This window comes from Hibiscus syriacus, unplaced genomic scaffold (genome assembly GCF_006381635.1).
Source record: "Hibiscus syriacus cultivar Baekdansim isolate YM2019G1 unplaced genomic scaffold, ASM638163v2 tig00110890_pilon, whole genome shotgun sequence".
Classification (NCBI taxonomy): Eukaryota; Viridiplantae; Streptophyta; class Magnoliopsida; order Malvales; family Malvaceae; genus Hibiscus; species Hibiscus syriacus.
In genome coordinates, this window is record NW_024062900.1 from 15,233,750 (window position 1) to 15,250,870 (window position 17,121).

The window sequence follows — 17,121 nt, forward strand, 5'->3', positions numbered from 1 at the left end:
GGTTGGTTTGAAGAGGGCTGTGGATGATTTGAATGGTGTTGTGATAGACGGAAGGAAGATCACTGTTAGTCTGGCTAGATACAAGGATGGGCGTCCAAGGTTAGGGGGAAGCATATTTATTCAAACAAGGTTTATAGTCAGAATAATGCAGAGTCCTCAACGTCAAAAAAAGGAGGAAACTCCAACAGAAGCATAAGGGACGACAGAACTTATAGAGATGCTTTGATGTCACATAGAGATGCAATGGGAAAAAAAGACATGCCTTCCGATGATCACCATAGGAGTGTCAAGAAAAATATTTTGGAAATGCATATTCCATCAGAAAGTTCAAGTTGGGCGAAGAGGTCTTTAGCGGGGATTATCAGACATTCTTTTCAGGCTGAGTTTATTCAAAATGCATTAGTTAAGGATGTCTATGATGTCCAAATTGTTAGATGGGGTTATGTATGGAACTCTTGCGCTATAGTTTTTAAAACTCACGAGGAGATGCTGGACATTTGGGAGAACAGGGAAGAGGCTTTTCTACAATGGTTTGATCGAGTGGAACCATTAATGAATGATGAGGGAGTTCCAATGGCTTTCTGTCTGGTGGAATTATTAGGGGTTTCTCTGTTATGCTGGAATGAATCTTTCTTCGAGAAGACAGCTGGTAGATGGGGTATAGTGGTTGATATACATGATGTTACAAGGAAAAGAGAAGACCTCACATTGGCAAGAATTTTATTGAGGGTGGCTAGCCCCTTTGATGTTCCATATGTGATCACTCGTGGATCTTATGAAAGATCTTTCAAAGTTAGTATCAAGGTCAGATCGGCAAACGAATACTCAAGTTCTTTCTTCAGTAATTTTCCGGTGAAAGGTTCTGGTGGGGGATTTTTTGAGACGATGTCTGAGGAAGAGGATGATAAAATGTGGTTAGATAGTGCAGCAGGTGGAGCAGGGAAATATCGTCTGACAGTGGACAATTGGATTGATCAGGTAGTTTTTCATGGTTCTGGAGGAGTTGGTGATGATATACAACTATCTAGACTTTTCTTAGAGAGGAAAGACATTAAATGTGGGCTGCCAGAATTCAACATGTTGGGAGTATAAAAGTAGAAGAGTTTGCAGGTTTGGGGATTAGAAATTCAAATTTTTTGACTGGTGGATCTTAAGCCCAATATGAGGATTCTGGCCAGTCTGGGTCCAAAGGAATTACAGTTTTTCCTTCTGGGCCAGCATTTTAAAAAAATAAGTTTGGGAAATGGTTCATGATCCAGACTTAAAAGAAAAAGGTAGTAAAAAGATTGAAGTTTTGGAAAAGAGCTCAATGGAAGTGCAGTTGGTTAATGCTGAGATAGAAGTAGAAAAAGAAAAATTAAGGCCGGTTGAATTAGTTACATCTGATTCAGGGAATAATTCAAGGAGGAGACAACTACACTGATCCAGAAGTCAGATTAAACCAAAGAGTGATGTGTCAGAAACTAGAAGCATGGGCAGATGTAAAAGGGTCTACAGAAGGTCGAAGGAAAGGAGATATTGGCATGGGGATTTGCTAAAGTTAACGCCTGTAGCTGATGGGGTCAGAGTTAGTCAGGGAAAGATTGATGTGGTTTTTAGTGCTAATAAACATCTTTGTTTACCACCATTTTTTATTGTAAATGGGAGCAAAGTTTTTAATATTGACAGTGGCACAGTGGATGGGAGTGAGGTTAGGGAGATTGATGGCTACTTTTAAGAAGGAGACTGTTTAAGATTCAAATCTGGCTTGTTAATTAGAAGGACAAAAAGGAATTTGTTACGGGATGCCCTTGAACAAGTAAGCATTGATACAGTCTCCTCTTCAGACTTCTCGGTTCTAATGGAAGAAGCTCTAGCTACTTGGCAGGTGAGTGAGCTTCTGGGGGTGTCTTTTAAGGAAAGGAAAGAAGCATTTCTGGAGAAAATCATGGCTTTAGAGAAAAGTTTGAATGGGGTTAATTAAGGTGATACTGGTAGAGGTTTTCAGTTTGCATTTTTCTCTTTTATGATGAAGTCAAAGTTAATAATTTGTTCATGGAATGTTAGGGGTTTAGGGAAAAAAGAAAAAAAAATGGTTGTTTAAAATTTAGTTTCTAGTATATATCCTACTTTTCTTTGGCTGCAAGAAACCTAGTCAGAGAAAATCCATAGGTCTTTTTTCAGAAGAAGTGGGATCAATAATATAAAAGGTGTTTTAGAATCTCCTTCGATCGGATTATCAGGGGGTTTATTGTGTTGTTGGGACGACAATATTTTTGATCTAGAAAAACAGTATGTTTGCAGGAGATTTATAGTAATTTTTGGTAAATTTCGGGATAATAATTACAGATGTGGTTTCATCAATGTTTATGGACCATCAGTGGAGGAGGATAAACCTAGTTTTTTTTTTTTGAAGAATTGAGCATGTTCCTTAGGGGGCAGAATTATCCTCTTTGTGTGGGAGGGGATTTTAATGTTTATTTACAAGAAGAAGAGAAGGTGGGCAGAGGTTTAAATAAAAGTTCTGTGGAGATATTTAGTCAGTTTATCCTTCAAACTGGTCTAATTGATCTTCCTATGAATAGGGGTAGGTTTACTTGGTGCAATAACCAAGATAATCCCACTTTTGTAAGATTGGATCAGTTTTTGGTTGACAGTCAGTTCTTGGTTTCGTTTCCAGATATTGTTCAGTCACTACTCCCTAGGTCTGTGTCGGATCATAATGCTATAGTTCTTGTGAATAAAGGTGTTGAGTGGGGTCAAAAACCGTTCACACTTTTCAACTATTTGATGGAGGAGGAGGGTTTTGAGGATCTGGTTAAATCATCAATTCAAAACTGCAAGAAAGCTCATAAAAAGGCTGGTGTGTTCAGTTTACTAAGAAGTACAAAACATGCAATTAAAAAGTGGGCTGAGAAGAGACATCAATATCCAGTAGCCATGATTTCTGAATTAGAAAAGAAAATTCAGCAGTTAGAGGTTGATATTCAGCAACATCAAGGTGTTATTGACAGTGGAGTTTTAGCATAATTGAAATCTCACAGAGCAGAATTGTGGAATCTTTATAAAATTCAGAAGCAGATTTGGTTTCATTACTCTTGATCAAAGTGGATAGAGGATGGGGATGGTAATACTAAATTTTTTTCAGATGTGTGCTACAGTCAGGAAAAAGAGGAATACTCTGGTTTCTCTTAAATTTAGGGGTGATTCAGTTGAGGACCCGACAGATATTAAGGCCTTAGTAAAAGATTATTTCTTTAAGATTTACAATGAGCAATCTACATTAGAAACTGATGATATAAGGTTGGATTTTTCCAGAATTACTGTGGAGCAGAGACAGTTATTAGAAAAGGAATTTTCTGAGGAGGAAGTTTGGGGAACTTTGAAGTCATGTGACAGCAACAAGGCTCCGGGGCCTGATGGTTTAAATCTGGGATTTTTCAAAAGGTTTTGGCATGTCCTTAAGAAAGATATTATATGACCATCCAGCTCAGTTGGTAGAGCACAAGGTTCTTAACCTTGAGGTCATGGGATCGAGTCCCATGGAGGGCATTTCATAATTCGGAGGTCTCCTACGGAAATTGTTTTTAACCTAGTATTGGAGGCAGTCTACTATCTTACCTCCCCCTTACCCCATTACATATGGGAACAAGGGACAACCAACCTTAAGAAAGATATTATGAAATTCTTTCATAATTTCTACTTGGGGAAAGAATGGGAACATGGAATAAACCATACTTTTATCACTCTCATTCCAAAGAACTATAACACTGGTGGCCTAGAAGATTTTAGACCTATTAGATTAGTTGGTGGGCTATACAAGATCTTGTCTAAGTGTCTATCGAGGAGACTTAGAAGTTGTATATCATATTTAATCAGCCCTTCTCAATTCGCTTTTATCCCCGGTCGACAAATTTTGGATTGCTCTTTAATAGCTAATGAAGAGATCGATTTTTGGAGGAAGAATGGATTAAAGGGCTGTGTTTTCAAAGTTGACTTCAAGAAGGCTTATGATACAATCAATTGGCCTATTTTGTTCAAAGTAATGAGGAAATTGGGCTTTGGTAATACATGGGGAGGTTAGATTTCGAAATGCATCACAACAGCTACTGTTTCAATATTGGTGAATGGGGTTCTGACTGAGGAATTTTCAATGGCTAAGGGTCTTCGACAAGGTTGTTCATTGTCTCCTTTACTGTTTAATATAGTATGAGAACTTTTGAATTTATTGATTCTTAAGGCAGTTTCAAAGGGGCTATTTTCAAGTCTGGTCATTAATAGGGAGGAGGGAAATTTTAATTTAACTCATCTTCAATTTGCTGACGATCGCATTATATTATGTGGTGCATCGAAAAAGCAGATTTTGAATGTGAAGAGGGTGCTCCGAGTGTTTGAAATTATGTCTGGTCTTCAATTAAATTTGAAGAAGTGTAAATTGTTTGGGATTAACTCGAATGAAGAGGAAATTAAGGATTGGGCAGCTACGATTGAATGTTCGGTGGGCAATTTTACTTCAGAGTATTTGGGACTTCCCCTTGGAGCACACAAAAATTCTAACAAACTGTGGGATCCAGTGGTACAGAGTTTTAATAAAATGTTAGCGGGCTGGAAATCATCCACTCTTTCATTGACAAGGAGGTTGGTTTTAATTAAATCAGTTTTATGTTCTCTTCCTACATATTATTTTTCATTGTTCAAGGTCCCAGTTTCGGTCTACAAGTCCCTTAATTCAATTATATCCAATTTCTTATGGGGAAGAGGGAATGGAAAAATAAGATCCATTGGGTGAGTTGGTCAGAGGTTTGTAAACCAAAGATTGAAGGAGGTTTGGGGATTCCTAATTTAAGTGTGGTCAGAGGAAGGCTGTTTGGAGGGAAATGATTTGTACTAAATACAAAATGGACTCATCTTTAATGTTGTTTGACAATAATGTTTCCCCTAAGTTCTCTTGGATTTAGAGAGCTATGGTGAGTAATCATTATAAAGCATATTATGTTGGCTGTAAAATCAGGAGTAAATACAATTATAAAATTTGAAATGGGAGAATTATTCAATTTTGGCAAGACGTTTGGGCTATGGATAATCCTTTAATGGTCATTTTCCTTAGACTGTTCTCTATTACAGTAAATAAAACAGGTAAATTATTCCAATTTGGGGAATTTAGCTCGTGGGACTGGTTTTGGAATGTTCAACTGAGAAGGATTTGAATGACTGGGAATATGAGCAATGGACAAATTTAATGGCTGTCATTTCGGTCTTCTCTATTTCTGATGATTCTGCTGATGGGCTGATTTGGAAGGGCTCTGAAGATGGGGTTTTCTCAGTTAAATCTTGTGCTAATTTATGTTATTCGGGGAGTTCAGATTCGGAAGAAGCTCATTTTTGGAAGACTGTTGTTTGGAGGGGCCTGCTGCCTCCAAGAGTGGAGACTTTTCTATGGCAAGTGATTTTGCAGAAATTGCCAGTGAAGACAACTTTGGTTAAACAAGTAAAGGGCATAGTTGATCTGTTATGTCCTTTATGTAAGTTAATGGAATAGTCCCCCTCCCATTTATTCTTTTCTTGTTCGGTGGTTTGGTCAATATGGAACAAGTTCATGTGCTACTGGAATATTCAGTCTGTTTTTCAAGTGGATGCTAAAAGTTTTCTTCTAGCCTGGGCAGAATTGAGGTCTAACTCTCTCATATGGTCATTTATTCCTGGAGTGGTTCAATGGACAATATGGAAAACTAGGAATTCTATTGTGTTTGAAGGAGGGAAGTTAGATCAAGCTGAAATTTTCTTTTTAGCAAGGTTCAGGCTTACTTCATGGTTTTTAGCAAAATATTCTCAGGTTTCTATCTCTAAGGATTGTCTTATTTTTGATCCTTCCTTAGGGGATTCTTGCTTACCATATTCTAATCGGATTTTATCAAAGTGTTTGTGGTCCCCTCCTCCCAAGGACCTTATTAAACTTAATGTGGATGCTGCTACTACTAGTGATTGGAAGAGGAGTGGTTTAGGTGGTGTTCTTAAAGACATATCTGGTTCGATACTAGCATCTTTCAAAGAGCCTGCTGGTCCAGGGCCTCCTACATTGATGGAATTGAAAGTTATCCTAAAGGGTCTGGTTTTCTTTGAATCTATTCGATAGAGATATAAGGAACGTTTGATTATCAAGAGTGATAGTAGAGTGGTTGTTGACTGGGTTAAGGACGTTGTTCTATGTCCTGTTGTTTATGTTCATATTGTTAAAGATATTATTCAAAAACTCAGAGATTGTGAAGACGTTATTAGATGGGTTAATAGGACTGCCAACCTAGAGGCAGATGCCCTAGCTAAGGCTGGCATTGGTTAATTCTCATGTTATTTTTAAAAGGATGTTTCCTTTTGGTTTTTTTATCTCCTTAAGGGAGTTAGGTGTTGTATTCCTATGTTGATATTGTTGTTAATAAACTCCTAGGGCATTCTTTTCCTCCTTCCGCTGATTAAAGAACTATTTTTCAAGTTCCTTAAATCATGAAGGGGTTTTTTTAATGAGGCCTACTATTCTTATAAAAAAAATACTAGATGCTTATGCAACTATAAGGTACAAGCGATATTATGAAGGTAAGGGATATTAATTAGGATCTCTATTTGCAATGGTTTACACAGCTTAAACAATAAACATAATTCACACGTGAATTACCTTAGGCATTCTTATCACTGGAGCAACTGATATGAAATGAGAACTCTGCATATCAACATTTTTTGGGGGATAAATTTGGTATTAAGAAAGAAGAAAAACTGCTACAGTGGTACTGTTTTACACCATGTACAAGTACAAATCAAATAATATGCTTATGAGCCTATATTCCAATCTATACACAATCGCTGGTTCACCCTATCAGACCTATTAATCTTGGTTCCTGTGAGTTTAATACTAAACAAATCTTCAATATTTTTAAGAACTTCCTGTACATTTGACCGTTGAACTTTAAAGCATCTGGTGTGCCCTCTCCATGGCAGATATACATAAGCTGTCCGGGCAAGCCTCATAATAATAACGATGATTTCCATGTTTCCCTATCCTTTTGTTTCTCTCCTTACAGTTAAGGCTAACCCATTTATCAAATCATTATGTCACATATATTCTGATATGACTTGTTTTTTTCCTGCAATGTCTACAGTTTAGGACACAACATACCAGCAATTATCTGCAAAGGCACCATTATTGTTGCTTTGATCTTATCATGCAGATAACAGTTGAAAAGCATACCAACCAACACATTCAGGCAGCAAAATAAAGAAATGAGTTGTAAAAAGAAAAGAAGAGGTAACATCCATGCATTAAGTCTAAGAAGCCTCCATATCATAAATGTGAACATATAACAGGAAACCAAGAAAAAAGGGGCAGGGCAATGAAACTTAAAAAAGGAGTTAGAATGTTTTCTGAGATGTTTTCTTCCCAAATATTGCTTCCCAAACCAAAGGTGAAAAAGGTGCTTTCTTGTCCAGAAACTGTCTCAAAGCTTTATCATTAACCAAAAATCCCTTCTGTTTTAAAGTTCCAATAACCTTTTCTGCTTCTTCCACGCCCTTCTCCTTACACAACCCCTCAACCAAGCCCACAAAAGTGATGACATTTGGAGAATGGCCGGCGTCAAGCATTTCCAAACAAAACTCAATAGCATCATCCAAATGATTACATTTATACAATCCTTGAATCAGAACACTATAACTAAAGGCATTGGGAACCACACCTTTGGATTGCATCTTCCTGAAAATTCTCTTTGCATCATCAAGTTTGTGTGCTTTGCAGAAGCCATCAACAACAGCTGTGTATACAACAACTTCCGGGATTGTACCCTTTTCCCTCATTAATCCGAAAAGCTTCATTGCTTCTTGGATAAGCCCATCTTTACACAGACCATCAAGCATGGCTACAGCATTCGGGATAAGACCGTTTTCTTTCATTTTCTTGAAAATCTCATCAGCATCCTGTGGTGGGGGAACCTTTTCTTCGTGCTCTTTCCTATTTATACCTACTGAATCTGAGGGCAGTTTTTCTCTCTTGTTATCAAGCCCAAGCTTGAACCTTTCCAGGAAGTGCACATCAGATTGAGAATCTTCTATCTTCTTTATAAGATCAGAAGCAAATATGGCCGTGGAGTGCTGAAAGTTGGTTCCTTTGGTTTCTCGAGAAGAGATATTGAAAGGCCTTTGATCCCTTAAGGGCCTATTGGGGATACGTTGAGGAACCTCATCATCGTTCTCATTGCCATTAAAACCGATGGGTTCGTTTTCTCTGATGGGTCGTCTTCTATCGCTTAAGAGGCGCGTTTGCAAGAGATACATCGAAGGAGATGCTCTTGAAATGGGGTAATGGGGCTTCATGGCGAAAATCTTCATCAGCTTCACGAAAACCCTCCGATATTGTGATAATTCCATGTTGATTTGGTTTCGAGTACCGTCGAAGGCTGTTCTTTTCTTCTCCAATTCAAAGAAACAGCTATGGATTTGACAGGGGATGAGGTTCTACGCTGAGAGGAGTTAGGTTTTTGCGCCCAGAAGAATCAAAGATTGATCTTTTTCTTTTTACAATTCAAAGGAACTGCTATGGGTTTAACAGGGAGTGAGGGTTAACGCTCATATAATTTAGGTTTCTGCCCAAAAGGCAACAGATGGAGGGGGAAACATTTAGGGTAAACTAATGAAATGGTCACTTTTGTTCCATAAGTATTCACACTCGTCAAATTTTAAAAATAACGCTTTAGTCCTTATATTATTTATTTATAACGTTTTAGTCATTTATGTTATCAATTAATATTTAAGTTTTTGGGATGTTATCAACTAATACTTATTAAAAAGAAGTTGATTGTCAGTTTGATATTTAGATATTCTATAAAATATTAATTTTATATTTAAATTTTAATTAAAATAATAATTTAATTCTTAAATTTTAGATAAAATATCAATTTAATTCATAAGTTAATCAAAATTTCACGTCACCAACAGTCACTACCGTCCTCGATTGCTTCCAACCACATTAAATCGTCATTATTAACGAATGTTAGACCCTAAAATTCTCAATCAATTTTTACCTCCCGAAAGCAAATCCAATTTTCGTTTGACCAATAAAAAATAACCTAAACTCCATAAATTTGACATATAACTGTTAATTTCTTCTAAAACTAAATTATAACAATAAATTATAATTAATATTATTTTAAAAATAAAAACACTAAAAATATATATTTATAATATAATTAAATTCATGATTTTTAATAAAATAATATATTTATTTAACCAAAAGTGTATCATAAAAACCAGGATGAATAAATGAAAAAAAACTATATATAAAGAAAAAGAAAAAATTCTATTCTAAAAATTACATTTAGAACTTTAGAGTGCATATAATACCCATAACCCGTAAACATCTAAAAATAACATCAAACTGACTAATATTTACTATTCACAATTACTTAAAAAAATTAGCATTCATATTTCAACTTTAAAACCATATATATCTACTTGAATTTCCATATTATTTAAAAACATAATATTATTCTATGCATACTAAATATTGATAAACTAAACTAGTTAAAATAAACACTCTTAATTTACTGTTACAAAACATTTAATCAAAAATTGATAAAGCAGAGTAATAACATAATTATACATGTCACTACTAGTCAAAAGAAACATCGATGATGTCTTACTAATACTGATATTATAGGCGGTCTTCACAAGATGCTCGGGAGGCTCCTCACAGTACGTTCGCATCTCTATCAGACCCTACGCATGAAAATCATCACACGCTAAGTACAACTTAGTGAGGTATGAATACTAAATATGAGAATAAATAAATAAAGTATCGAAATATATAAAAATATTAAAAACAATTCAAAAAAACTTTCAAAACGTTCAAACATGATATCTTATGTTGTATCTTTATCAAAAACCTGAAAAGAATCATCTTATAATTTTTTTTACAAAATCATAATATGTCATATCAGACAAAATAATCAGTCAACATTTCTTTTTATTTAGACACTTTTTAAAACTTTTATATTTTAATTTTACAACCCAAACTATATTTAAGAGAATATAAGGTACGTGAGCCAGACGAATGTGCACAATAATCATCTCAGTGCTATTATTAGAATCGAAACATATAAGCACACACAATGCTATCACATCGGAAATCACAATATGCACAAAAAGTGCAATCACAACGGAATATATATATTTACTAGTGTACTTACCAGTACACCACAATATATCAAAATTAGTATATAATCACTCCACCTCATAGCATACCAATTGTACCTTTGACTTTCAATACAACATACAATAGGCTTTCATTTCAATTCATAATTATCTGATAAAAATCATATCTAAATCATAATTATATTCAGATCATATTCGCAAAACATGATATGGGTAGTTCATATCCAAAATCATTCATAAAACTTATTAAATATTACGGATATAATTCCACAATCAAAACATAATTCATATATTTGAAATAAATAATGTGTGGTTGACTTATCGCAAGTCGTCATCGATGTGTACTTTTACTTTCCTTTCGATTCGTTCGTATCAATAGATTTATCATAGTCTGACAATATAAATATATTCAACTATAAGTTAGTATCATACTAACATAATTTAAACTTAAAATATAAAATTGTATATAATATAAAAATCGATACTAATTCGATACAACTTAAATCATGCTTTCATCCAAAATTCAAACTTCTCAAAATACTCCTTAGGTTCCATAAATATTTATTTCCAACTTAAATCCCTCAACTTTTGCCAATTACACATTTAAACCAAAATTTTGAATTCTTTCTAAAATTCACCTCAAATTTTCCATTAAATTCATAAATAGCCCTTTACTATTATGATCATATCACATTATTCACGTGAAATTCCAACACTTTCATAAATCTTCAAATCAACCCTTAAACATTCAAAAGCTTGCAAATTCATCCTAAATTATCTTCGACTTTTCAATTTTAACCATCCAATTTAATAAACTTGACGTTCAACCCCAATTCAATATTAAATTCCAAAAATCAGCAAATTAATTCAAATTTCCAGCATTAACATAATTTACCCAAATGATACTCTTACATTTTATAACTTGTAAACAAGACCCCTATTTTCTTGGACTTTTTGAATTCCACCCCAAATTTTGAAATTTGGTTCCAAACAACTTTCCAATCTTAATTTTCCAGTATTTTAATATTAAAAATTAATATTGAACACCCCAAAACTCACATTTAGACATTAATGTCCCACAATTCTTAAAACTTGTAAACTAGCCCTTTTACACTTTCAAGGTTCTAAATTGATCCAAATCAATCTCCAATTCACATAGAGTACTTCTAATATAATTTATAATCCATAGGACAATTTTCAACATCCCCCCCCCCAATTTCTTCCCTATGGTCGAATGCTTCTTGTCACCTAAGGGGGACTTTTTGTTCAATTTCAAGCATGAATTCAACCTCCTATGATTAAATTCATGCATTTCTAATCATCACAACATCAAATTGAATCAAAATCCCATCATTCTCACAAACCCAAGTATGTCCAAACCTTATATATGCATGTACAAATAATTTTAATCATCATACATGCTTTAAAAATAATCACCAACATCAAAAACATAAAAATCCTTCACCAATTCTTCAAGATCACCAAACCCTTCTTAAACTCTAATCATCAAATCACAACACACAAGCATCTTCACCAAACAATATTGGTACCAAATGATAGAGAATTTTATGTAGGTTAATTCTCTATCTAATAACTTAATCAAAAACCAATCAAATAAGCTTGAAAATCAAATTAAAAATTCATACCTTGAAGATCTTGATGTTTCTTCCTTAAGGAGGGATTTGGCTGAAAATTTGATGGTTTCTCTTGATTATTCTAGTATTTAACGAATAATACACATGGCATTTATCTAATTTAATTGAATTTAAAATTCAATTAATGAGAAATTATAAAAATACCATTAATGTATCTTGAAAATTACCAAATGTCATTTTATTATCTTCCATTAAAATATTCCTTGGTCAAAGATGAATCAACTTGGCTTTGACTTTCTAATTTGACCATGAAATTTTCAAAAATTGCATTTTAGTCACTAAAATTCCACTATTCAACCCAAACTGATAAATTACATTGTTCTGTAATAAATTTCTCTAACCTAAAATATGGAAATAATGCTTCCAACCTTTTTTCTAACATCCTTCAAGTTTTTATGAAATTCCGATTATTCGATTTCAATACCGAACTTTATCGCTTTATAACTTTTAACACAAATTATGTCCCGAAAATCTTTTTGTTAAAGAAAGAGATGATGTCTTCATCGAGATTGGTGTTGATACACCGTTCCAGTAGTCGAAACCCTGGAACCAGCTTCCAACCAGGGTTAATAGTTTCACCTACTCAATTTTGAGAATAAGGATCTTCATATAAGGGAGCTGAAAAGGAAATGTTTCTCCCTTTTGAAAGAGGAACTTGATCGACATCTAAATTTGCTCCGAGATGTCGCGAAAGTAATCCAGAAAGAAGAAGTTCTACTGAAGTATGAGGCTCAAATTTATCATTTGAAAACTGAAAATGATAAATTGAGTACAGAGATTGAAACCATGCGTGAGGATTTCCAAAAGATCAGTCAAGCCTTTCAAAAGGCTGGTTTAGGAAATACCCCGAAAAAGTGGATAATAGGGGTCACTAAACTGAAAAAGAATTGCAAGTCACATGAAATATGGAGCCAAGAAGTTTTCTCATGATTTACAGGTTGCAGAAGAAATGCGATATAAAACCATCGTCGATTTGGAAGGATGTCAAGCCGAAAATCAAATGTTGAATAGAGTTATAATCAAGATGGAAGATTCATATCAGATCCATCAGTGTAAAATTGAAGTTGAACTAGAAGTCACTAAAGCCAGAAAAACGAAATTGATGACATTTTAGGATATTGTACAAGAACTTCTTGACCACAAAGATTCACTTACAAGGTAAAATGAACAATATTGTCTACAAATCCAATAATTGATTCAAAATATGAAGGAAAAAGACAATGTCATAAAGGAAGTTGCTGCCCAAGCGATCAAAGTGGCTCATAAACTGGTTGATTTAGCTGGCTTTACGCAAGAGTTAAAGCAAATTGACAACTCTACACCTGAGCATGAGTGGAAGTTAATTTGGCTTTTGAGGGAAATAGAGAAATTAGGAGTGAAAGATATCCCTTATATGTAAAGTTTGTTTGATGTATCGAAACTTTTGTGTTCAATGAAAGTTGTTTTAAGATGATCACTCTCGAATGATACCTTTTGCATGTATTTGAATTGCATAGTTTGCATTCCCATTTTTGCATTTTTGCATTTACATTACATTTATTTATTTAAGTATCACTACATACATTAATTACATGAACATGTAAATAATTCATGAAAGATTTTGTAACAGTAAAACCAATATCATTCATTCATATTATTGTATCATCCTCATGGAAACAATAGAGCAATCTCATGGGGGATCACAAGATCAGTTACCAGAATAATTGACTGGGTTACGAGAAATGAAGTATCGAGATCTCTACAAGATGGATCAAATCAGATTATCCAATTGATTACAACCAAAGACTGTTGATGAATGAGATATAATTGCTAAAGAGCAACATGGCTATTAGATTAATGTGTCAGGAATGATAACATACCTGGGGTATCCCACTCTAACCTAAATAATAACCTCATTAACTATGCACAATATGAGGAGGGATTCAACAGGGTAGAAGAAACAATCAATAATATAAAAGGTGTTAATGCCTCCAACAAAGAACTAGAAGCAAAAGAGCTCAGTTTGGTTCCAGATTTGGTTATTCCCTATAAATTCAAGATGTCTGATTTTGAGAAATATGATGGCACAAGTTGTCCCTTAATCCACCTGAGAATATTTTGTAGAAAAATGGAAATGTACCTAAATTTTGATGATTTGTTAATTTACTCATTTCATGATAGTCTCGTTGGGCCAATAGTAGTATAGTACAATTATTTGAATCAAGATCAGATCAAGAGATGGGTTGATCTAGTTGATGTATTTTTGGGATAATATCGATATGTTAAAAATTTAGCTCCCAAACGTAAGGATCTTCAAGGAATAAGGGTAAAAACCACTGAAAGATTTAAAGAGTATGCCTTAAGATGAAGAGGAGTGGCAACACAAGTTCAACCTCCCATGATAGAAGAAAAGATATCATATATGTTTCATGATTCTCTTCCAGCTCTTTTCTATGAGTTAATGCTGGTAAATTCAAAAAATGAATTTAAGCATCTTGTGACAAGTGGAGAATTGAATGAAAATGCAATCAATGAAGGAAACTTAAAAGTCACATCCAAAAGCCCGACTAATCAAAAAGCGAAAGCTAATGATGTAAATTAACGTCACATCCAGAGTCCCCATAATCGAAAAAGAAAAGGAGCAATTAGTCGTTCGGACTGACCAAAGAAAGTCATACGATTGAGAAATACTTTGGAGGTGTTCCAAACTTCTATCTTATATTTGTACCCTCATTTGATTAAAGGTCAATACATCACACCGCGACCAACGAAAGTACCACCAAACCCTTCTACTCATAGCTATGATCAGGATAGTGTTTGTGATTTCCACTTGGGAGTATCTAGATATTCTACAGGGAATTGTAGACCACTGTTAAAGGATATAGAAGTGCTTGTTGACAATAGGACATTGACATGAGAATTAGTGGAACAATGGATGACAAACTCAAGTAGGACATCAAAACATGATGAAGTCAATTGTCGTCACAATGAATAAGTAATGGGGCATGTTAATAAAGAAGAGATCATGTCATAAGTCATGAAGCTTTATCTTATTTTGCAGTATCTTGTTTGAACATGTTTTTTTGTTTCTTTCTCAGCCTTCTTGTAAGGTTATTTAAATAAATATTGTGTTGCTTTTAAAGGTTATGAGCATTGAATCAATTTTGCAATATTGAAGTTCTTTGAATATCAACTGGATTAAAAAATATTTATGATTAGAGTTATACATCTTTGACAAATATCAAGTTTGAAAACTGGTAAAACAAATACCCTTGACCTTACCTCAGAAGAAATACACTCAAGCACCATATCATCCTCTTTCAAATATGAGATAGCCTTCTCCATTGCAATGAATTAAACAAAAGGCTGAGTATTTATATATAGGAGCGTACAATATGGGGCATCTTATGTGTATAATATTGCAAAACCAACTACACTAGTTTTCTATTAATGACGTTCAATATTGATCATAATCTTCACAAATAGGTAAATTTAGTTTAAGTCAGTTGCTTGGAAACTGAACTCTAACGATGAGATTTTCTAACTTCCAAAAAAACACTTAAACTATAACAGGTTCTTCTTAACAAGTTTAAGAAGTTGAATTCGCATACCCAGATTATATTACTATTATATGCAATAAAGCTTGAGTTATCCCTCCAGAGCAATTGGATAATCGCCTCGGCTTTATGGATAAGTTTCAACTAGCCTGATAAAGGTTATTATATTATATTATATTATATATACAATAAAGCTGAATTCAGCTAGCTAAAAATGGAAAAGGTTACTAAATAGGGAATTTTCGGTAAAGATGGACTAAGGGAGTTAAGGAACACATGTTATAGTCAAATTCACACGAGCACACAAAAATTTCATTTTTAGACTGATATTTTCGCACTGTCTTGATTAAAGGAGTCTAAAAATCTTGCACAAATAGAAGATTTTAGAGAATCGAAATATAAGTATTCTAGAAAGTCTAGTAACTGGTTATGCTAGTTGCGTCATTTTTTTCGCATCCAGTTAAAATACCCAGCTAAGAAAGTGAGGCATGTGGCAATGTTCACAAAGAGTGAAAGACAAGTGACATATTTAATAGATGAAACCATAGAAAATAGGAAAACTAGCCTAAAATCAACTCATCAATTTTGATACTTGTCAAAGAGATATAACTCTAAAACATTAAAAAGTTATTGATTCTTTTGATATTCTTTGAACTCATGTTTATAATTTGCTTCTATTATGAACCTGAATTCAGGAACAATACTTTACAAAATTCTTTCATTCTTTGATAAAGAAAGGAGGAAAAACATTTTCAAATAGGACAGTCTCAAATGAGAAAGGTTCTTAAAGCAAATTGATGTTTATTCTACCTCTATTGGAGAAAAAGTAAGCAATGCCAAAATTATGAAGCACTCCATATTCTTGAAAGCAAGTAATCTGGGAGATCTAAAAGGTTGAAGAATTGAACTTATAACATTCCTTTTGTGACAACCCGTCAAGAAGAATGTGATTTACCCTATTCAAAAAAGGGCACATATTTGAATGTATAGCAAAAAGGCAAGAATACGACCCGTCAAGAAGAAGATGATCACCTTATTCGAAAAAAGGGGCACATTTCTCAATGTATAGTAAAAAAGGCAAGAATACGACCAGTTAAAAAGAAGATGATCACCTTATTTGGAAGATGTACATATCTCAGACATTTATGTTAGAATGATTGATTACTTCTTAAGTTTGTGACAACATTAAAAGAATCCTTCAAGTTACTTGACAACACTTCTGTTTAGTAACACTAGAATGAGAGAATTCAAGATTAAGAGATTTGGGCACGAGTAGAGCCACGAGTACCCACAATGGGGCATTACCAAAATTAGACCTCGTGGGGATCATGAGATTCAAAGCCAATGGACATTGAGAGTGAACCTTACAACTTAGAATGTTGGGACATCTTGAAGGCTGACATTAGTATGAAAATTTGGAACATCTTGAAGGCTCACATCAGCATGTAAATGTCGGGACATTTTGAAGGCCCATTTTAACCAGAAATATAATTTTGGGGCATTTTGAAGGCCCATTTCAGAAAGAAATGATCCATATGGGGCATTTTGAAGGCTCACATCAGTATGAAAATTGTTGGGACATTTTGAAGGCTCATATCATAATAAACAATGTTGAACACATTTTGAACGTTCATATCAGCAAATATTGGGGCATTTTGGGGGGCCCATATTATCCAAGAATATAAGATCATTGAATTAAGAAAATATTTTCAATGAGATAGAAAGATATGAAGAATGAAAATAGTGAAACAGTGACAGTG

At 34.1% G+C, this 17,121-nt stretch overlaps 2 protein-coding genes across 2 annotated transcripts; one reads left to right on the forward strand and one right to left on the reverse strand.

Moving 5' to 3' along the window:
- Positions 1 to 5,218: 5,218 nt before the first annotated feature.
- LOC120144764 lies at positions 5,219 to 6,316 on the forward strand. The gene is made up of 3 exons (XM_039158747.1): positions 5,219 to 5,467; positions 5,597 to 6,070; positions 6,113 to 6,316. Exons 1-3 carry the CDS (start codon positions 5,219 to 5,221, stop codon positions 6,314 to 6,316), a joined length of 927 nt encoding a protein of 308 aa, XP_039014678.1.
- A 974-nt stretch (positions 6,317 to 7,290) lies between these two features.
- LOC120144842 (pentatricopeptide repeat-containing protein At4g38150-like) lies at positions 7,291 to 8,582 on the reverse strand. Its single transcript, XM_039158804.1, has one exon. The coding sequence runs from the start codon at positions 8,386 to 8,388 to the stop codon at positions 7,378 to 7,380; it is 1,011 nt and encodes a 336-aa protein (XP_039014735.1). The 5' UTR covers positions 8,389 to 8,582; the 3' UTR covers positions 7,291 to 7,377.
- Positions 8,583 to 17,121: the final 8,539 nt, after the last annotated feature.

Excerpts from the sequence above, each read along its gene's own strand:
- LOC120144764 (XM_039158747.1), top strand. The coding sequence starts at position 5,219 with ATGGCTGTCATTTCGGTCTTCTCTATTTCTGATGATTCTGCTGATGGG. Across the intron at positions 5,468-5,596 it reads AGACAACTTTGGTTAAACAA|TCTGTTTTTCAAGTGGATGC; the intron begins GTAAAGGGCATA and ends TGGAATATTCAG. Across the intron at positions 6,071-6,112 it reads CTACATTGATGGAATTGAAA|AGATATAAGGAACGTTTGAT; the intron begins GTTATCCTAAAG and ends TCTATTCGATAG.
- LOC120144842 (XM_039158804.1), bottom strand. The coding sequence starts at position 8,388 with ATGGAATTATCACAATATCGGAGGGTTTTCGTGAAGCTGATGAAGATT.